Source organism: Chrysochloris asiatica, unplaced genomic scaffold (assembly GCF_000296735.1).
Source record: "Chrysochloris asiatica unplaced genomic scaffold, ChrAsi1.0 scaffold00076, whole genome shotgun sequence".
NCBI lineage: Eukaryota > Metazoa > Chordata > Mammalia > Afrosoricida > Chrysochloridae > Chrysochloris > Chrysochloris asiatica.
In genome coordinates this window covers 12,826,581-12,850,166 of record NW_006408594.1, presented here as the reverse complement: position 1 = coordinate 12,850,166, position 23,586 = coordinate 12,826,581, and the positions used below count along the sequence as shown (strand labels likewise).

Below are 23,586 nucleotides of genomic sequence, written 5' to 3'. Positions count from 1 at the left end.
TAGCTGATGAATATCCACAGACAAGTGTATATTGTTCCACAACCTCCTAAAATGCTGTTGGATTAAGTTCCAATCAAGTTCTGGGTTACTGAAAGATAACACAAATCTACTTATCCCATGAGTAACCTTAGTTGGGAGTGTATATCACCAGTTTCTTAAATTGTTGTGGAATAAAACTTAATGAATTATGGGATGCCAAACACTGAGCTCTGGTAATGTAGTGGTTACGAATCGGGTTGTGAACCGCAAGGTCAGCAGTTCAAAACTACCAGCGGCTCCGTGGGAGAAAGATGAGGCATTCTGCTCCTGTAAAGATTTATAGCCTCAGAAACCCTGTACAGGGTCGCTATGGGTCGGAACCGACTCGAAGGCACTTAACAACAACAAACACTGAGCACAGTGCATTTAGGAGGCACTTGCTTAGTAACAGTTATACTGATCTGGGCGCTCAAGAGCTGTGTGCCACAGACTGGGAGCAAGATTGTCTGACTCCGATTCTCCTCATACAATCTATGTGATCTTGGGCAAGGTACATAAGTTTGTTGTGCCTCAGTTTTCTCTTCTGTCAAATGGAAATAGCGGTAGTACCTACACCATCCTAGGACTGTTGTTAGGCCTCCCTCAAGTTACCTTTGTAAACTACCAAGAAGAGTGCCTGGCACTGAGGAAGCACTGCATAACCATTAGGGTTTTGTTGTTGTTATTGTTGTTATTAGGGCAGGAATTAAACATGTGGCATTGAGTTCATATCGTCCAGTATGAGAATTCAGAGATACAGAGTTGTTGTTTTTCCCTTGACTCTTGCACTTCCTAATATGTAGTAAAATAGTTTACACCGTATGTGTTTGAAGCAACATTTACCTGTCTGGCTCTAGGTAACAACATCTAATTTTTATAGTTCCCTCAGGGGCTCTCATATCCAAACCTTGCTTCATTCACTGAGTCTTGTTGTATTGGGAAGAGAGATCTGTTCCAGAAAGAAGGAAACTTGTTTGTTTCTCAAGGGCATCGTGTAAGTTGACTCAACGTAGTAAAGTGGTGTGTTGTTTTTTTAAAGGAGGAGTGGTGGTTCGTTTTCACTCCTTAATTCACCTTCTAATGTTTCTTGAGTCCCTGCTGTGTACCATGTTTCTAAGCATTTTCACATATGTCATGCCAACTTATGAAGGACATGGGAAATAGGAAATTGAGGGTCAGAAGAACAAAGTGACTCTCTATGTGCTCATGGGCCCATAGCTAAGAAGCGGCAGACCTAGTCTTCAGATTCCATTTCTCCGTAGTGTTTTGAACATAAAAGAGGACACTTTTCAGGAGCAGTGCACTATATCCTTTGACTCAAATCACCTCTACTCCAGTTGCAGAATGGGCTGTTCATCATGTTCTGTCCAAACTCCTTTTCCTCCTTTAGGATCTGTTCTGATAACAGACTTGGTAGGGAGATGGATTGTCATCATTATCAACAACAAGGGGCAATCAAACAGTTGACATATTTAGAGTAGATGACACCTCAAAAAAACTGGGTCCCAGCCCCTCCTCTAATTAAGTTGAGATCCAAAGTCATCAACTCTGATGATAATCAGAGAGATGAATTGGTGGCCATAACAGATTCCATTTTGTAAGTGTGGCAAGTTTAGGGCCAAATGAAGGATTAAAAAAGCATGTACGACACAGGCAAATATGTAGGCACCCAAGAGAAGTCTGAGGAGGGGGAAACTGATGACAGTGAGGTCTGTCTTTCTGTGCCTGAGTGAAGGAGACCTATTATTGGGATATTTCTAGAATTCAAGACCCCGCGTTTGAGTAGGGTACGTAAATACCTTAACCAGCACAGGAAGAGTTTTTGCTTTGCTCTTCTTGTTGAGGCTGAGTTCTGATGCTTAAGTTCACTGTGCAGATTTTTGCACAGGAGCAGATTTAGTGGGCTCCTCCTTGGTTGTACCTTGTTCTTATTTCCAGATTGATTTATATAATCTCCATGGTTGGTGTTTAGTTATAGACATGATCTCAATTTGTGAAATAGTACACATATGTACACGTCATTCTGATTAGATTAATTTCCATGTGTCAGTGCTGTTGCTGTTTAGCCAGATGCCCTGTAATAGGCTGTGAATTATAATAGCAGTGACCACTTATTAAGCGTGGCGAATATTTACTGATGAAGATCAAAGAGCACAGCCTTTGGTATGGATTGCGTCTCAGTGTAAAGAAAACAAAAATCCTCACCACTGGACCAATAAACAACATTCTTATCAACGGAGAAAAAATTGAAGTTGTCAAGGACTTCATTCTTCTTGGATCAACTATCAACACTCATGGAAGCAGCAGTCAGGAAATCAGACAATGTATTGCATTATGCAGATCGGCTGCACAAGACCTTTTTAAAGTGTTGAGGAGCAAAGATGTCGGCTTGTGGACTAAGGTGTGCCTGACCCAAGCCATGGTATTTTCAATAACCTATATACACACTACCAGCTACTCCGTGGGAGAAAGATGAGGCTTTCTACTCCCGTAAAGATTTACACCCTCGGAAACCCTGTACAGGGTCGCTAGGGGTCAGAACCGACTCAATGGCACTTAACAACAACAACATATACATGCGAAAGCTGGACAGTGAGTAAGGAATACCGTAGAAGAATTGATGCTTTTGAATTGTGGTGTTAGAGAATATTCCAAGTGCCATGGGCTGCCAAAAGAACCAACAGATCTGTGTTGGAAGAAGTGCAAGCCAGAATGCTCCTTGGAGGCCAGGATGGCCAAACTTCATCTCTCATACTTTGGACATATTGTCAGCAGAGCCAGTTGCTGGAGAAGGTTATCGTGGTTGGTAGGATGGAGGGTCGGAGAAAAAGAGGAAGACCTCCAGCGAGATGGATTGGCAAAGTGGCAGCATCAGTGGGCTCAGGTGTGGCAACGATGGTGAGGTTGGCCCAGGATTGGGCAGTGTTTTGTTCTGCTGTGCACAGGGTCACTATGGGCCAGTGCTGACTTGATGGCACCTAACAACAACAACAATGTACAGTGGAGTTCTAGTGTGGTCCTGTAGGATAAGCATTGGACCGCAAGATCTGTGGTTCAAACCCACCAGCTGCTCCTAATAAACTCTATAAGGGCCACTAGGAGCCAAAACCGACTCAACAGCACGTAACAACTATGTTCCAGGTGCAATAAATAAACAGACTCTGAAGGGTCACAAGGTTGAATAGCTTGACCAAGGTCACACTGTTAAAGGAAGCAGCAGGATCAGGATTCAAACCTAAGGCTGTCTGACTTCCAGAGCCTGATGTTTTTAGAGCTGATTCATAATGTGTAAAACCTACAGTGGGGAGTTCTCATGGTGAGTGTGCGTGTGTCCCTGAGCTGCTGTTCACACCTTACTTGCTCTCCAAATTCAACAGCGATTTTACTTGAGTTTCTCTTTGATACGTTGTTCCTGCTCATCTGGAAAGTAAGCATAAAAAGGTGTGTGGTAGTTGACTATTGGCCAACCATTCTTGAAAGGCATTTATGCCAGAAATCTTGATGCTTGTCTGTTGCCCCCTCCCCACTTTCGGTCTTGCAAAGAGGACAGAGTTAAGTTTGAGGGTACAGAATAGGTTTTAGTATAATCAAAGTGCAAGCCAGCCTGATAGAAGCTTAGAGGGCTGAGTTGTGAATAAGATTGGCACATTCAAACTTCAGCTTATGTTATCATACACACTGACACATCTAATTAAATTATGCCCTTATGCTCGTAAAGAGAAGGCTTTTGGGAAATTAAATACTTTGTGGTTTTATGACAGGATCAGCTTTACTTTTAAAGTAAAAGTGGCAACCAGCAGTAACAGAAAAGTAAGTCCTTGGTACTAATTTAGATTATCATCTTTGTTATGTGCCGTGGAGTCGGTGCTGACTCATAGCGACCCTGTGCAGGGTTTCCGAGGCTGTAAATCTTTTCGGGAGCAGAACGCCTCATCTTTCCCCCATGGAACAGCTGGCAGTTTCGAACTGCTGACCTTGCGGCTCTCAGCCCGATTTGTAACCACTATGCTACCAGTAGTAATTTTTCATACCAAACCCACTGCCACTAAGTCGGTTCTATCTCATAGAGACCCTATATAGGATTTCTGAGATTAAGTCTTTACAGGAGCAAGACCACCTTATCTTTTTCCGTGGAGCAGCTGATGGATTTGAGCTGCTGACCTTGCTGTAGTATCCCATTGCCTAGCCTACAGTGCCATCTGTTTAAAATATATTTTTGTAATTTAATGACTGTCTTTTCAGAAAAAAGGAGTGCTGGTAGCACAGTGGTTACATTCTGCTGCTAACCAAAAGGTCCATAGTTCTAACCCACCAGCCACTCTAGAGAAGAAAGATGTGGTGGTAGGTTTCTGTGAAGATAATAACCTTGTGAGCAGTTCGGCTCTGTTCTGTAGGGTTGCTGTGAGTCTTTGACTTTGTGTGTGTGTGTGTGTTTCCAGAAAACAGTTTTATCCCTATGATGGAACTTAACAACAACAACAGCATCCCCTCACCATCCCAAACCCAGTGCCATTGAGTCTATTCCAGCTAAAGTCTCTGGGGAAAACCGTACACGGTAGCTAGATACATTATTCCACATCGTTCATAATAGAATTACTATTTCTCATATAATATATCATTAACAATGAAGCAAAAATGAAAGTTTCCTGATTTCTCTGTAAAGAGTTCTGGCACTGTGGGTTAAATGTTGAGCTGTTCACTGCACGGTTGGCAATCCAAACCCTTCAACCTCTCTGCAGGAGAAAGATGGGCTGCTGCTCCCATTAAGATACACGGTCTCAGAAACCCTATAGAGGGTGCTGTGCGTCAGAGCCAACTTGATGGCAGTGGGTTTGGGTTTTGCGGGTCTGTGTGTGTTTATTGTCGTTTCTTTGTACAGTTATTTATTTCACGGCACAGGGCCAGGCAGCATTTTGTCCAATTGGAACCGACTTGATGGCACCTAACAACATTAGAATGTGATCAAGGTTTAATGTACAGCTTTAGTCTAATGTCTGGTGCTGCTTTGTCCTATCATGCTGCCTAAACTCAGATTCTTCCATTCCTTCTTCTTTCTTCATTCATTCATTCACTATTTTAGCATTAAACCCTTTTTATTATTATTTTTTTAACCAGCAATAATGTTTCCAAAAGAAAATCTCCAGAAATTCCACCACCCTTTTACAGTTGCTTTTAGCACGCATGTCTTTGTTTTTATGCATTCATAAATGTAGTTACTGTCTTTATAGACATATAATTTAATGTTTTACTACTTGGTGCTATTGTAAGTAAGTTTCCATGTTGCTACATAACTTCATAGCCATCATCTAAAAAGTTTACCGTATAATGCTCTACCAAGTCATAGATGTACAATAATTTATTTCAGCAGCTTCCCATTATTGCATATTCAGATTGTCTTTTTCTCATTCCAGCTCTCTCCTTCTTCTGTGACATTAGATAACACTGCAGTGAATATTTTTACATATATAATTTTTCTTTCCATCTGGATGATTTCATTAGTCTAACTTCCGAGGAGTAGGAGTTCTGGGTCAAAGGATAAGAATAGTTTTATGGTTTGTAATATGGGTTGCCAAATCACTTTTCTTTTTTTAATGTTTGTGTCAGTTTATACTGCTGCTAGCCATATACACAGGGCTTTCTGATTTGCCCTGTGAGCAACTGCTCAAAGTATTATTCCAAAATCTCTACTGTTCACACCTCCCCCAGAGTCTGCCCCTGTTGCCAGTCTCCCATCTACCAGGTCAGATAAAAAATTTAAGATCTAAGTCCTTGCCACTTGACTTAATCCATTTTAATTGTTTTGCATACCATATTCCAGGCAACCAACCTCCCTTAGGGTTTCCTCAAACGGCCCTTCTGTCTTACCACTAAGTCTTCCCTCTGTCCGGCTCTTACATTTAGAACTGGATCTCTGCCAACAGTTCTCTATCTCATTTAACTCCCAGACTTGCTGCTTCTACAAAGTTGTCAATGCAGAACTACCTGTAACCGTGCTGTCTTTAGTACTTGGTGTGCTGCACCTCTGGAAGGCTGCCAGGAGTGCAATGGAGATTTTTGTTAGGAAAGCTTGAGATTCACAAGTGCATTTGGTTCTCTTGGTTTTCTTGGTACCATCATGTATTCTGTGATGGTGGACAGGCCTGCTTCCAGCTTTCAGTCTTTTCTGCATCAGCTGCAGAGTAGAAAAGACAGTGTTGGCAACCATTTCAGGAGAATTATGACAAGCTGTCTTCCTTTCCAGATAGTTTTTCCTCATTGCCATTTGTATCATCGTCACTCTAACCCCATTATGACTGGGTGTTTACTAGGTGCCAGGCACTGAGATGGTGCTGTCTAGGCACTTGTAATCCTCACAGCAACCCAGTAAATAGGTCCTCTTATTTCCCCCTTTTCAGATGAGAAAACCAGTTAGAGTTTAAGTTAGTTGCCCAAGGTTTCAGAGTTATTAAGTGATTGTTGTGAAGTGCCGTCAAGTTGGTTCCGACACATAGTGACCCTGTATAGGGTGTCCGAGGAGTGGCTGGTTAGCTTGAACTACTGACCTTATGGTTCAAACTGACTTTGCAGTCTAGCGGATTAACCCACAGCATCACCAGGACTCTTAGGAAGTCAGAGAGCCATGATTTTTATACTTTTATAATTATTATAGAATTAGGAGTCCTGGGATGGTACTGTAGGATGAGCACTGAACTACTACATGCAAGGTCAGTAGTTCAAACCTACCAGCCAGTCCTTGGAAACCTATACAGGGTTATTCTGAGTTGGAACTAACGCTGTGACACTTAACAATAACATTGTAGAATTATTTTTCTACAATGTCTACCTACTCAAATTTTTCTGATTTCCTTTTTTAGAAAAAAGAAGGAACAAACTCCTCACCAACATTGAAAGGCCCTTACAGATCTGTCCAGTGACTTTTCCATTCTCCTACTTCTCCACTCCCCCACCTCCTAACATGTGTCCTATGCTCCAGTCTCATAGAGCAATTGATTTCACAATAACATATCACAGTTTCACACATTTATTGAACCTTTGTTTTTGTCCCATCTGCCTGCTGGCAAACTCCTATTCATCCCCTAAGGCCCAGCTCAAATGCTATGTGTGCTTTGTAAAGCCTTCCAATTTCTGTGTGTAGGGTGTGACTTGGTTCTCTTTACTCCTTTGTATACCAGCTCTTCACACTGCACTTTAGTTAGTGCTTAAGTGCCTATCTTACTGTAATGAGAATGGGAAAACATTTTCAGAGACATTATTTCATGTCTTTTTTTTAAAAGTAGCCAAGATTAGAAATCTGTGTATTTAAAATGACGTTTGTTTCTCTTTTCTTTCCCCCTCAGCATAGGGCTACTTTCAAATTTGAATCAACAGATGAAGAGAAAAGAAAGGTAAGCCTTGGCATAGCTTCTTATTCCGTGTGTGTGTGTGTGTGTGTGTGTGTGTGTGTGTGTGTGTGTTTCACCCATGGACTTGCTAAGCACTGGACTTGTTTTCATCTGATGGACTTTGATTCGTTTTTAGTTTCCCTCTCTGAGAAGAGAGGTCTTTGCCAAGCTTGGTTTGGTGACACAGCTTTCTCCTGCTCCTTCCTTGCAGGCCCATTGTTGTTGTTATTAAGTGCAGTCCGTCAGTTTCAACTCAGAATGATCCTGTACAGGATTTCCTAGGAGTAACTGGTGGGTTTGAGTCCTCAACCTTGTGGTTAGCAGTCTGGTGCTTATCCTATTGCGGCAGCAGGGTTGTGCAGGACCCTTGTTGTTGTTAAGTACCGTGGAGTCGGTTCCGACTAAAAGCAACATTGTACACGGTTTCCAAGGCTGCAAATCTTGATGGGAGCAGAAAGCCTCCTCTTTCTCCCACAGAACAGCTGGTAGTTTCGAACTGCCGACCTTGAGGTTAGCAGTCTGATTCATAACCACTACGCTACCAGAGCACTTTTATAAATTAGGAGTGTGGGAAAGGCTCAGAGGGCACTCTCTTCCCCAGATACTCTACCCCCAGCGATTGCTTTTTGGCGGCAGTACTATAGACTGCCCAGAATGCCTTGTTAATCTTGTGCAGCTTAGTCAGAGTGTGGGTTGAGGGATTCCTGCTGCTGCATCCCCTTCCCTGTATTGGCAGTTATATATATTAACAGCAGCTGTCCGGGATTGCTGACCTCAGGGCCATAAAGGAAAGCGGAGTCAAGAAAGTCACCAGTAGAGGAGTCACTATAAGAGAGGGTGCATGAGATGCATGACTATGTAATGTTGTGCTTGCCTGTTGGGATTACCTGTGATTGTTTTGCTCATTTGATTAGAGCAGAATGCAAATAAGCACAAGATCACCAATTTGGTTTGTTTGCCTTCACACACCTGTGTCTAACCTCACAAATGTAAGACCAGTTGACAGAGTAAGATGGAAGAGTCTAAACTTAGCACTGCTTTTGGAAAAATAGCTTAAATCAATGCTTTATTGGTAGTGGGCTGATCACACCTTGGCATCATCCCCCTGTTCACTGTCACCCCACATCCAGTGTCTTTAAGTCTTGCTCATTTTACCTCTTAAAATTTCCTCAGTCCTTTCTCTCCTTAACTCCTGTCCCAGTTCAAGTATTCATCTGGATCACTGGATGGTTTCCTAACGTTTTTCTTCTCCAGTTCTGTACCCTTCTAGCACATTGCCCATAAGTCTAAAACAGCAATCTCAACTTTAAGTCCCTTCCATGGTTTTATTTGCCTACTGAACAAAATGCCAGCTTCATAACGTGGCATGCTGGGTCCTTAGTTGTCTCATCTCTGCCTGCTTTTCTAAGGCTTGACTGACTTTCTTTTTTTTTATTTATTAAATTTTTAATTTTGGATTGAGTGAAAGTTTACAGGGCACATCATCAGCTTCACACTCAACCATTCATATAGCTTATTTCATTACATTGATTATTATCCCCTCCATATATCATCAGTTAACAGTGTTTCTCTCTATCCTCTTTAGCTTTTTTTTTTTTTTTTGGGGGGGGGGGTGGAGGGGAACTTGCCTTTTTGGAATTTACAGTCTCGGCTTTTAGGGAAGGTTTTTACATTTGTCTGTGGATATCCAGGGCTCATGTATGAGATTACTAACAAGCATTACTGAATAATCAGATGAGGGACAGTTTGCTATGTCTACTAGGTGGCTAAAGTCTGATCCTCAGAGCCTATGGTTTGGACGGTCAACAACGCTTGGGCCCACAGGGTCTTGACCTCCTGACCAGGTCTGCACGTCTGCATCAGATTCCCCCTTATTTATTGTTTGTTTAAGGGACGCTGCCTGTCTTAGGCGGTCAGTGCGAATTCCTCAGTCTTACCCGTCATCGAAACTCATTGCAGCGTGGCAATGGCTCTGTGACGGACTTTCTTTTGGATTTGAACAATGCAAGTAAGAATAGATTACCACTTAGAACAGGAATTCTCAACCAGGACTATACTCAGTGGGGAGTTTTTTCAAGATATAACCTGCTCCATCCCAGCTCCCTATCTGTTAAGTCAGAATTTAGGGATGGGGTCCAATCCAGTCATGCACATTTTTATTCATGGTCTTTAGGAAACAAATACTCAGCTATTTGGTGAGAGCTCAAAGTGGCACTGTCCTTAAAGAGACAAACTGGCCCTATCTACTAGAATTACTGGCCGATTTTACCCTTTAACTCAGCAGGCTCATCCTAGTAATCTCTCCTGTGGTAGCATGAACCCAAGTAAACAAGGTTATTTATTGGCGCATTGTAGGTAAATACAAAAGATCAGAAGCAACTAGGTGTCTCATAATTAGGGAATAGTTAACAAAGTCTGGCACATCCACAAAATGAAATACTATGATGTAGTAAAAGAGAAAACGAGAGAGAGGAAGTAAAAGGAGACAGAGATGCTGTTGTGTTCCATGGGGGCGAGAGCTGGGGGGGGTAGGGGAGGGAGGGCAGTGCAAGGTGTTAAAACCATTTTATTTGACATACTCATGATAGGTATTAGACTAGGAAAGCAGCTGTTGTTTGTTTAATTCAATTGGGGAATCCATACCAAATCTGTAGATTAGTGATTTCTTTGGAATTTAACATTAGAAGATTTGTTAATGTTTTTACTGGTCAAACTAAGTACAGTAAGAAAAGATTCCCTCCCCCCCATATAAATTTCAATTGAAGGAGATAAATTTTCCACAAATTTAATAAAGTGTATCTTTGTAATTTCCTGTATAATAGTAGCAGAACTCAACATTTTCAAAATGACTCCTTTATCATATTTTAGAATGAGGCCTGGTGGCATACTGGGTTATATGTTGGATTGGTAACTCAAGGTCAGCAGTTCAAATCAACTAGCCATTCCACAGGAGAGATGAGGCTTTCTGCTCCCATAAAGATTTATAGTCTCAGAAACCCAGTACAGGGTTTCTGTGAGTCCGAACACTACTCAGCAGTATACAGCCAGCAACCAGCACAACCACGTTGCAGATCTTTGGAGCGTGACTGCTGTACCCGTGTTTATTTTCAGCTATAGTGTATAGATTTCTGCTTCCTGAGAAATCTGACATAAACAAGTGTCCTTAGGGATCTAGTTAAGTAATCTTCATTAATGGAAAAACATTGACAAACAAAGCCATTTCAGTCTCCAAGGGTTAAAACCATTAGTGACTCTTTCATGCCTAAAGGAAAGGCCTCTTTTAGACTTTGAAATCAAAACTACTAGACAGCCCTAGAGAAACTATACTCTTAAGTTCTAAGTTCTCTATAGCGATAGGGACTGGTAGGCAGGCATTTTCTCCACATTAAACCCAATCTGAAAATAAGAGGAACTCAGATTACTGCCCAATTTGTTTTGCTGCTCTAGGATTCTTTTTCTCTTTCCTAAATGTGTCTCTTGAGCCTTCTTCCGGCCAGCTCCTTGGTAACAACACCACCAGTTTTGATAAATTACTGGTGCTGTGTCTTTTAAGAATACCCACAGAACACTGCCCTTCTATGTCAGAACCTTTGTTGACAGCTTAGAAGTTAATTGTTAGCAGAAGGATACCCATCAAAAAGTGAAACTTGATTTTACAGAACTTTTTAGGAAACCCAAGCCAAACCCACCCTATTGCCATCAAGTTGATTCCGATTGATATGAACCTTATATAGGGTTTCTGAGTCTATAAAATCTTGATGGGAGCAGCTGGTGTGTTTGAACCACCATCTTTAAGGGTAGTAACCTAGCCTACAGTGCCATCAGTTATAAAGATCCTTAGACCTAATTCCTAACAGGTAGTTAGTGTTTTGCATAAAGATATTCTTCTCATCAGTAATAGAGTAAGTATTTAATGGAGAAGAAAGCCAAGGCTCTGATTACTGTAGTAGAGTCTGCACTAGCAAGCAGGTTTCCTGGCTATTCGGAATTCTCTTTACTGCTCACTGCTCTCTAGCTCTCTTTCATTACCGTTGGAGTGTAGTTCAGAGGCCTTGAAATTATGAGTTAGTCCCTTGAAGCACTGTTCAAGCAACTAGACCTAGATCGGAAGACAGTAAAGAAATGACTAACTAGGAGGGCTTATTTTTTTCCAAAGATGTTATGTCAGATACTACTGATGTTTGGGCCTATAATGCACACGGTTCCAGGTGTATGTGGATGACTGGATATTTGGATAGAAGCACCTTTGCTGTACATCCTCTACCTCAATTGGTAGGCTATGTTTTGCTACCAGCGCATAAACAAAACATCATGCAAATATGTAGCATGGGTGAAAAATGATGAATAATCTGAAAGCTCATCTTGAGGAAATGAAAGCTTTTATATTTGTTTGTAAAATAAAACTGATCTCAAACCAGTAAAGAATACTGATCATAGTAAGTGTTGAAAAGGACATGTCATAAAATGAGTAAAAGAATGGCAGCTTTCACCTGTAAGACAAGAACCCAACTCTGTTGTTATCTGAAATAAATCTTTATGTAATAGTAAAAATAGTAGTTTTCCTCAAAAGAGTAAGGTTAAAAATAGCCATACTTAAGCATTTACTTCACTGTCTGTGTTGTGCAAACACAAGCAATTAAGCCCATATTTCTGTGAAGCATAAGGTAATTGCTGAACTGAGACTGTGAGCTCTTTGTGGACAAGAACTCTGGCCTACTTTTCTTTGTATGTTCAGCCCTCAGTACTGTGTATGGCACAAAATAAGTACCTACAACAAATGCCTCTTATGAATGAAGGGAATTTGGAGATTGAATTAGAGACCAGAAATCCTGGCACTTAGACATATTGTGTGACTTTTTGTGTGATGATTCTCTTTGCTGTGCAGCAGAATCCCAGGCACATTTCACAAAATCATCCTCTGAAAAAGCAGAATGTTGAAGTATGTCCTGGTGTGGCGCTGTGGGATACAACACTGGGCTATAAGGTCGGTAGTTCAAACTCCCCAGCCGTCCATATGGTCGCTGTGACTTGGAACTGAATTGACAGCACTTAACAACAAAAACAAAGTATGCATTTGGTATGATTCCAACCATCTGAAACTAATAGAAACTATACAAATAAAGGTGTCTAGAAGGAAATTTACTAAATAATATTATTATCACAGATGATGCTTTTTTTTCTCCTCTGTATTTTTATATAACTTTCTTATTATTCTATATACTGTATCATTTTGTAATAGTGTGATTAGAGATAGGAACAAAAAATAATACTTTAAAAATTATCTAAAATATAACCTTCTGATTATGTTAAATAGTCCTTTTGAGGAACTGTAAAAACTTACTAGTGTTGAGGATAATATTACCTGCAGGGCAGTTTATAGAGTGAAATAAGTTTATATGAACACAAAAGCCCAATCTGCCTTTCAAAATGTTTCTTTTCATTATTTCCTTCGTTTAGGTTTGGGCATACTTGGCATGTTAGAAATCTCTGTAGTCCACAAATATTTTTTCAGTAATTCCTATGTGCCAGGTACTATGTATGTTAGGCCTTGGTTCCTAAGTTGACTGTTTGGCTATGGTGTTTTGCTTGGCACTTTCTCAGCTACAAATTCATGCTGAGGATTTCCATTGTGAACTGTAGAAGTGAGCAGGCAAAATTTCCTTGTTACATTCCTCCAAGATAGGATGTGCCAAGATAGGATGTGCCAAGATAGGGCCTTTAGTCCTAGACTCTGAATCCATGCTTGGGAATAGTTTGGGCATGGATGCTTGCTCCTAAAGCTCTTTATACTTCTTTTATTAGTTTGACATTGTCAAGCTTCAGCTTTCATTGAAACGAAATAGCAGTTTGACTCAAAATTCCTTTGATGTAGTCACTTTAAGAAATAGTCTCATAAATGAACAAGTGCAGTTCTCATTTACAAAACAGAGGCTTTATAGATAATCATTTTCAATATCTTGGTCTCTTTAAAACACATGCATGCACACACAATACCAAAAGCACATCCTAATATTTTACTTTTTAAAGTTTCGTTCCAGCTGGGATCTGGAGAGCTGAGTTATAGCATAGGGCAGAATGAACACATCACATTCATTCAAATAAAACAATTTAAACTTTATTTCATACTACATGTTTCATTTGAGATGTTTTTGCCAAGGCATGAAAGGATTAAATTCAGGGAGAAGGGTCAGGATAGCTCTTTCTCACTTAGTAACCCCTGGATGTGGTTACCCATAGCTGATCTTTGGCTAACTCTTTAGAATTTCTGGCTTGGAAGGATACAAGTAGTTAGTATCTTTCACTTTAGAGTTCTTTAGTGTTTCAAGTACATTTTCTCATTTACCAACTCGTCAAGAAGTTCCCCTTCAATTATGACAGTGTGAGGATTTCTGTAGACCCATTTTCCGCGTGAAAATTATTTTAAAAGCAAAACATTTGAAGTCTCTGAAAATAATCCCTAAGGGCACACAGCAAATGAAGAAAGGTTACTAAAACTAAGTGGAGAAGCAGACTTAAGGACAGAGAGCTCTCCCCAAAGGAACTGAGTCCATAAATTCAAGTTTATGAGTGCCCTCAAAACCAGTAGACGTTGTGGTGAAAAGAAATTATGAGATTGATCAATTCATTAGAGATCTAGGCTAATCAGTTGTAGGTAGTATTAAGTGCCATTGAGTCATACACTGTGTTAGGATTATGGTTTTGTGCTATGGAGTCGGTTCAGACTCATAGCGACCCTGTACAGGGTTTCCAAGGCCGTGAATCTTTACGGGAGCAGAAAGCCTCAACTTTCTTCCATGGAACAGCTGGTAGTTTCAAACTGCTGACCATGAGATTAGCAGCCCAATTTGTAACCACTACATTACCAGAGTTCCTTCCAGTGCTTATAAGCCACCTAATTTGCTTTGGCGAAAGGAAAAGAGACAGCTGGGAGGAGCCCTCTGTTGTCAGAACCACACTCAAGTACTGATCTCTTGAACTGTACCTTCAAAGAATCACTAATTTGATTAGACCAGCTGTGGAGCACGTTAGGCACCAGAGCATTGTTGAACACAGTGGAGCAATCAGCTGGCAATTACTGGAGCTTAACTGCTGGGTGTGGTGAGGTGAAGAGATGCCTGTCAAAGTGCGTACCATCCCAGGGTGACTGTTGTTGTTATGTGTTATGTGCCGTGGAGTCAGTTCCAACTCATATCGACCCTGTCTGTACAGGGTTTCTGAGGCTGTAAATCTTTACGGGAGCAGAAAGCCTCATCTTTCTCCCATGGAACAGCTGGTAGTCTCGAATTGCTGACCTTGAGGTTTGCAGCCTAATTGGTAACCACTACGCTATCAGTGTGTCCCCTGAAGAACAACATCAGGGACTTCACAACATGGGAGTTGTGGGAATAGACTTCACTAAAATGATTCAGCTAGTCACTAAACAAGTAAAAAAATAACATTAAGAAGCATCAGATGGGAGAAACCAATACCAAACTTGTCATATTATCTAAAATGCCTAGTCTTCTATAAAATATATATGTGAATTAACAGATTAGTTAGAATAGTGGTTTTGAGTTGAGCTGCTAACCTCACAGTCAGCAGTTCGAAACTACCAGCTGTTCCGTGGGAGAAAGATGAGGCTTTCTGCTCCCATAAAGATTTACAGCCTCGGAAACCCTGTGCAGGGTCACTATGAGTTGGGAACCGACTCCACGGCACTCCACCACCACCACCACCACCATACATAAGATAATGGAATGTTTCCACAAACTTTTTGACGTCCCTAATATGTATAGATGTGGTGCTGTGATCTAATGCGTCAGACTGCGAAGCTGTTTGAACTGCAAGGACGGTGGTTCAAGCTCACCAGCTGCTCCTCGGAAACCCTATACAGGATCACTGTGAGTCGGAACCAACTCGACGGCACTTCACAACCACAACAATATATATAGCGAGCTCTGATATGGACTGGTAACTATGAGGCTGGCAGTTCAAACCCAGCAGCCACTCTTGGAAACTCTATTCAGAGTCACTGTGAGAGTACACAGCAATATATAGAGCCAAGAAACAAGAAAGAGTGGCCATACATTGGAGGAAAGGCAGACAACAAAAAGAGTTGTCAACACAGCAACTTTCAATGAAGCCATTATAAATATAAATATAAGCCTTAGAGCGGTATGTCTAGTCTGTTACATAGGGTCTTTATAAGTGAGAACCAACTTGATGGCATACAATAATACCACATTAAATAGGAAAAAGGAATTAGTCTTAATCTGAAACGGATTCTGATTTAAGATGTATGTTGTAAGCCCTACAATGGCCATTTTTTAGAACATGCATTCTTAAGTATACCTGGACCATTCTTCAAGATAGATCATGTGCTAGGTCATAAAGCAAACCTGAATACACTCAAATGATGGAAATAGTTACAGAAAGTACTTTCCAATTGTAATAGAATGAAATTAGAAATCAATAGTACAAAGAAATTCATGAAGCACAAATTAAGCAGCATGTTTCTGAATAACCAATGAGTCAAATCAAAATAAAAATTATAAAATACATTAAGAAATGAAGACACAACAACAAACATTTATGTGATGCTGCTAAGGTGGTGCCATGGGAAGTTTTTAGCTGCAAATGACTGTGTTAAAATGAATGAATGAAGTCACTAACCTAGCCTTCCACCTTAAGACATGAAAATGAACAAATTAAAACTGAAGGAAACCGAGAGAATTAAATAGTAAAGGTTAGAATGGAAATTAATGAAATAGTGAATAGAAGAACAATCAAGAAAATCAATAAAGCAGTTACTTTGAAAAAAATCAACAAAGTTGACCGACTTTTATCTTGATTATCAAAAAAAAAAAAGAGAACATTCAAATTACTAGAATTTTGTTTTTGAGTTAAGGTGGAGACAGTACTGCCAACTTTACAGAAATGAAATCTGTGAATCATTGTATGCGAATAAGATAAATTCCAAGGAAGACACAAACTACCAAATGAGACTCAAAAGGAATACACCCTTTGAATAGACCTGTAGGTTGATGTTCAAATTCACCAGCTGCTCCTAGGAAACCCTGTTCAGGGTCGCTATACAAGTCCCCACTTACTAGCAGCACAATGTAGTGAATAAAAAGATTGAATTAGTAATGAAAACACTCCCACAAAGAACAGCCCATGGCCAGATGGCTTCAGTGGTAAATTCTGTCTAACATTTAAAGAGTTAATATCAATTCTTTATAAATACTTTCAAAAAAACAGGCAGCATTGCTACTCGACTCACATACTATGAGACCAGTATCATGCTGATTAATAAAGCCACACAAAGGCAACACAAGAGTTGAAAACTAAAGATCGCTATCTATTGTGAATATGGACACAAAAATTCTCAACAAAATATTAGCAAACCAAATCCAGCAGCATTCTATAAAAAATTATACACTGTGACCAAATGAGACGTATCTCAGGAATACAAGGTTGTTTTAACATACAGAAATCAATTACTATAGTGTACATTATTGTTAAGTGCCTGCTGTTGAGTTGGTTCTAATTCATAGTGACCCTGTATAGGGTTTCTGGGGAGCGGCTGGCAAGTTTGAACCTCCGACCTTGCTGTTCAAACAGCCTTTAAGGTCCAGTGCTTATCCTACAGCGCCACACCATATAAAAAATTAAAACACGTAATCATTTTACTAGATACAGAAAATGCATTTGGCAGAATCCTATACCCTTTCGTAATAAAAGCACTCAACAAATAGGAATCTAAGGGAACTTCCTTAATCTGAGAAAGCCATATCCAAACCCCACAGCTAACAGTGTTAGTTGCTGTCAGCCCAACTATGACTCCGGTATGTACAGAGTAGAAATGCAGAACATTCAGGACTGTAGGCTCTCAGAAGCAGATTGCCGGACCAGTTTTCCAGGACATCTCTTCTGGGTGGACTTGAACTGCCAACCTTTCAGCCATTTGTTCAGTGCTTAACTACTTGTGCCACCCAGAAACTCTGTAGCTAACATTGTTAAGTGCCGTCGAGTTGGTTCTGATCCATAGCGACCTGTATGGGGTTTCCGAGGAGCATCTGGTGAGTTTGAACCTCCCACCTTGCGGTTCAGACAGACTTTGCAGTCCAGCACATTAATTCACAGCACCACAAATGGATAATGACAGGAAAGGATGCCCACTTGCCACTTCTATTCAACATTCAAGAATAAATGAAACTATTTGCAGATAACATGATTTAGTATGTGGAAAATCCTAGGTATTGTACTAAAATAAAAGACTTGTTAGGTGTTACGGAATTCATTTCTGCTCAGACTGACCCCGTGTAGCACTACAGAACTTCCCCATAGGGTTTCCTAGGCTATCATTTTTTAGTTGTTGGTTTTTTAAGCTTTTATTGTGAATTGAATAATAGTCTACATGGCAGAACATCAGAACGTGAGTTTTGAACTCAACCAGTCACATTTTGTTTTATTGTAATGATTGTTGTTGTTAAGTACCATTGAGTTGGTTCTAATCTATGTTGTTAGGTGAACTTGAGCCGTCGACCTTGCAATTCAAACCAACCTTGCAGTCCATTGCATTAACGTGCAGTGCAACACCAGGACTCCATTGTAATGATTACAATTCCCTTTTTTGATGTACATAGGAACACGCAGGAATATATAATCATTTAAACACCCAAAAGACACATTTTGCAAACCAGCCCCTTGCCTGTCAGCACACAGCCTTTCTCTTTCCATGAGTCTAGAGTCCTCAGATGTTCTATCTTTGCAGGCCATTGCTTCCTCCATCTCTGGTGCTGCTGCTTTTCTGATTAGTGTCCCATGTTCCCTCTGCTCTTCCCTCTGGCTGGTCCTGGGGTCCTCTGTACCTGGAATGTAAGATACTACCCACCCTCTTTTGTTACACAGCTTCTATCTTTACAATATGACAGTCGTAACTAGTCATGATAACAATTGCTTTTAAATCACAAGAATCCTATTCCCATCTCCTTTTACCAGACCCATCTAGACAAGATGGAAACTATTCAGTGGTGATTCTACCTTCCACCACTCACTCTGAAACTAAACTCCCTCCAAATTTGTAAGGCAGCCACCACATGCCTTTATAGGCTACCCCCATTTTAGGTAGCCAGTATCTGAGTTGTCCGTCCCTATCAACCCTGTGTATTGAGGGGATATGCGTGATCCTTGATTGAAGACTTCTTTTCTCTCGGTTGGTATTTTGTGCTACTACATCTATAAGTTAAGGTCAAGGTCATCCAATTGTAGCAGTTTACACTTGCTTCTTATATCGAATTTCTTTGTCTTCCTCTAGTCGAGTTTTGATCATCAAGCCATCGAAGCTTTGTCAAATGGGTACTGTCTGCAAGTTTGGGCATTGTGCGTTTCCCTTCACTTCATGTTAGCTGGACAGTTGACTCTCAGCTCTAGCTCCCAGTGGCTGGGTCAGTGTACATGGGCCCAGGGGTTCCCAATTCTCCCCAAACTTCAAACCCATCTGCCCTTCCTCTTCTCTCTCTTATCTCAAGGTTGACAAGGGTCTATGGAACATGGTCAGGCTCAGCCCTTGGCTTCATTACTGCCTTTCCCCTACTTCCACTCACAGGTAGACCAGCACGGTCACCAGTGAGCTTATAAGCCTGCTTGTGCGTTCCCTTTGAGTTTCAGTTTTGGGAGGGAGGGGGTTTGTCCTGAAGGGACTTGATGGCTTGTTCTTATAATACAGGCTGTGGTCTTTGTGGAAGTAGATCGCCAGGTCCTTCTCCCATAGAGCCACTGTGGAGGTTGGAACCCCCAACTGTTTTCGGTTACCAGCCTCATGCTTAATTATTGTGACACTAACGGTCAGGATGCAAGATAAATATGTGAAAATTCATAGTATATATATACACACACACTTGTTGTTAAGTGCCATCAAGTCAGTTCCGACCCATAGCGACCCTGTATAGTGGCTACGAGTAGTGGCTGGTGAACTTGAACTGCCGACCTTGTGGTTCAAACTGACCTTGCAGTCCAGTGCATTCACTCACCTCACGGCACCACACCAGGACTCCTAGGGTCCTCTGTTCCTGGAATGTAAGATGACTACCCACCCCTTTTTGTTACACATCTTCTGTCTTTACAATGTGACAATCTTAACTATGCTTCCACTTTGGCAATCCATCTCACTGGGGGTCTTCTTTATATATAAATACACATAATGAGCAGTGTAAAGATGGAATTTTTTTTTAAAGTAGGTCTATTACAACAGTGTCACTAAAAATAAGATACTTAAGAATAAATGTAGAAAAGAAGTTCAAAACTTAAACTCTGAAAACTATAAAACATTGGTAAGAGAAATGAAAACTTAGGAAAATGTTCTGTCATCAGGATGGCAGTGTGCTCCATACTGATGTGCAGCTTCAGTGCAGTCCCTTCCAGAGTCCTCCTGCTAGCAATTGGCAAGCTTGATTCTAAGATTCATACAGATTGCGAGTATCCAAAATAATCTTAAAATTAGAAGACTCACACACTTCCTGATTTCAAAGCTTATTATGAAATTGCAGTAAACATGATAGTGCAGTACTAGTATGGTGGTGGTTATGTGCTGTGGAGTTGGTTCCGACTCATAGCGACCCTGTACAGGGTTTCTGAGTCTGTAAATCTTTACAGGAGCAGAAATCCTCCTCTTTCTCCTGCAAAACAGCTGGCAGTTTCGAATTGCTGACCTTAAGGTTCACAGCCAAATTCATAACCACTACGCTACCAGTACTAGTAGAGAGCTACATAAGTAGACTAGAGGACTAGACTTAGGAGTCTAGAAATAGACTCTTGTGGTAAGCTCATTTTTCACAGGAATACCAAGATCATTCAGTGGAAAAGAATGGTCATTTCAATTAATGGTAGTGGGACAATTGGATTTCCATATGGAATAGAGTAAGTTGGATTCTTGCCTCACACCATGTACAAAAATGAACTGAAGTGGATCAAAGAGGAAAAAAGCATAAACGAAACAAGAAACTATTAGAAAAAAATGCAGGGGTAAATATTCATGACCTAGGAATTGGCAATGGGTTCTTCAGTATAGCACCAAAAGCATAAGCAATAAGAGAAAACATAGATAATTTGAACTTCACTAAAATTTTTTAAGTATTTTATGCTTCAAAGGACACTATCAAGAAAGCAAAGTGCTAAGCCACAGAATGGAAGAAAACATTTGTAAAGCATATCTGATGAGGGACTTGCATCTAGAGTATATAAATAACTCAAAATAGAGACCAAAAAAACCTCATTTGAAAAACAAAGGATTTGAATTAGCATTTTTCCAAAGAAGATACACAAATGGCCAATAAACATGAAAAAAATGCTCAATATTATTAGTCATCAAACTATTATGAAACACATCACATCCATTAGAATGGTTGTAATAAAAACTCAGATCTAACAAGTGGTGGAAAGGATGTGGGGAAACCAGAGACTCCTTACGTCTCTGGTTGGTGGTGTGCCACCGAGTCAGTTCTGACTCAAAGCGCCCCTGTGTAGGGTTTCTGAGGCTGTAACTCTTTACAGGAGCAGAAAGCCTCATCTTTCTCCCCCAGAGTGATGTAGATTTGAACTGCTGATCTTGTGGTTAACAGCCCACCTCATACGTAGTCTGTTACACTACAGGGCTCCTTCTGGTAGGAATGTAAAATGGTGTCATCCTTTCAGAAAAATATGTCAGTTCCTTGAAAGTTAAATATAGTATTTCCAATATGAGAAAACCGAAAAAAAAGTCTCAACAGGTAAAATACTATATTGCCTCTGGAGTGTTATAGGTGAGCTACTGTACTGTCTGTGGAGTGTTACAGTGAAATACTAGACTCCCTACAGAGTGGTAGCTGTGGAGTGGTGTAGGTGAAGTGGTATATTGCCTGTGGAGAGAGCTGACACTAGAGAGCATAGTGTCATTGTTACTTACAATGGAAAACCTGCTCTTCTGTGTTCTGTCAATGTTGATAATTAGTTCAATGTCAAATCTGTTCCCACCAAAAATATAAGGTTTTTTTTTTCCTAGCAGTTAGCTTTCTTTCTTATAAAATTTGATCGTGTGCTAAAGAAAATGGAAAGCGTGTAGATTTTTAGCTTATTCAAAAGTCTTATGAATCTTAAAAAGTTTCTTGGCTGCCTAGATATTTCCATTGTCCCAACTTCCCCATTTACAGATTAAAAACTGCAAGGTTGACTTGTCCTGCATCACAATTAAGTAGCAGAGCTAGGTCTCATATTAGGTCCCTAACTCCTTTTCTGCCTTTGGTAATCATCTTTGCAAGGAGCTCATAGAGTTGTGTGTAGTAAGGAAGACACAGAATGTATCTTCCAGTACAGTGATGCCTTCTAAAGTCTCCTTCACTGAGGGTCATCACATCCCGACTAAACACTGAACTGGTTCTCAGAAACTCACAGAGGGTACTCTCCTGTTCGAGAGCTCTAATGGTCAGGAAGTTTTTTCTTATATGAACTCTAAGCTGCTTGATCCTTCTAGTTTGCCATACCTCTCTGCCTCTGTTCATGGTTCCACTATTTAGCTTATCCTTCTCCCTGCTTTCTGCTACTCAGTTACTTTTTCCTTTTCACTCCCCCCCCCCCCAACATTTAGGTTATCAAGAAACTTCCTGGCAAAATCCTAGCTAAAATGCATTTCTTCGATCTCTTAATAACTTATTGTCATCAAGTTGATATCGACTCATCAGACCTACAGGACAGAGTAGAGCTGTTCCATAGGGCTTTAGAGAATACATTTTTATGGGCGCAGACAGCCTCCTCTTTCTCCAGTGGATTTGAACCACTGACCTTGAAGTTAACAGACCAGTGCTTAATCCACATCACCTGGACTTCTTCAGTCTATTAATACCTACTTTAAATTACTGCACATTGAAAGCTGTCATCCATATTGATTCATTTTACATATATGTTCAATCTCCCTAATACTGTAAATTACTGGTGGTATGTTCTTTTATAGCTTCCCAACCCAAAATAGGCTTCTCAACATCATTTGGATAGACATTATTTTTCATAGTTAATTTGTATTCACTTGAATTTTAAATCAGCATTTTGAGTTGTATGCTAGCAAATAGTGCAGGATGTATCGGTGATCAGTGTAGAATGAACACTATACAATCTATAGAATTAGTACAAAATTAGTGTTGTGTTTGTAATGACATCACTTCCAATACTTAAATGGCTTTATCGTTAAAAGGTATATACAGGAAAAAATTTCCTGGCCATATTTTGTCTGAATGAAGCCTGTCTGTTTGTGTTTCTTTGTATTTGTCCATGTGGCCATCTTTATAATGTAATATGCATTAGCTGTCTTCTCTACCACAGGTACTATAATAGATGTTTTAAATAGACCATCACATTCCATATTAGTTAGCTGTAGATCTCATCTCTCTCTTTAGAACTGAGTAAGTGAGGCTCAGGTTGTCCAAGATCACGGCCACAAGAGACATGCTGGTGTTAGACCAGGTCGTTTCTTTATTTCCACTGTACTGCTCCCTATTGATTTATACCTTACAGTATGTTCTCTAGGTGCTGCGGTGGTGGTGGTTGTGTGTCACTCAGTTGGTTCCAACTCAGAATGACTCTATATAGAGGTTCCGAGGCTATAAATCTTTATTAGAGCAGAAAGCTTCATCTTTCTCCTATGGTGTGGCTGGTAGATTCTAACTACTGACCTTGCAGTTAGCAACTCAACCCGTAACCTACTACGCTACCAGGGCTCTGAGATGCTATCTATAGTAATTATAGTAACCTTATAAGATATTATTATATCTGTTTAACAGAGGAAGAAATTTAGCTTCAGCTAGAGTACTGGTGTGACACAGTAGGATAAGCTCTCGACCACAAGGTCAATTTGAACTGCAAGATTGGTGCTTAATAAACTCACCACCCACTCTTCGGAAACCCTATACAGGGTCACTATGAGTTGGAACCGGCTCAACAGCATTTAACAACAGCAACAACAGACTAAGCACATTTCTCCAGATTTAAGTACGGAAAACAACTAGTGGCTAGAGAGAACCCAGATTGTCTGTTTCAGTCTCCTGTTCTGCTTCTACTATACCATTAGTGTGGGGCTGGGTGTTGAAAGCTTCTGCAGACCCCACAGCTGCCTCATACAGACTACTTAGTTTTCCTTTGGTCTCTGCTCTGAGCTTACTTACCTCTAGAGCCCCCCCCC

The 23,586-nt window shown here is 40.5% G+C and overlaps 1 protein-coding gene across 1 annotated transcript in view; it reads left to right on the top strand.

Annotated features, from left to right (window-relative positions):
• RIC8B (RIC8 guanine nucleotide exchange factor B) overlaps nucleotides 1-23,586 on the top strand; it is a 153,062-nt gene that overhangs the window by 4,827 nt on the left and 124,649 nt on the right. Inside the window, exon 2 of the mRNA XM_006865251.1 lies at nucleotides 7,356-7,403. Coding sequence (XP_006865313.1) covers nucleotides 7,356-7,403 — 48 coding nt within the window. The remainder of the gene's footprint in view (nucleotides 1-7,355; nucleotides 7,404-23,586) is intronic.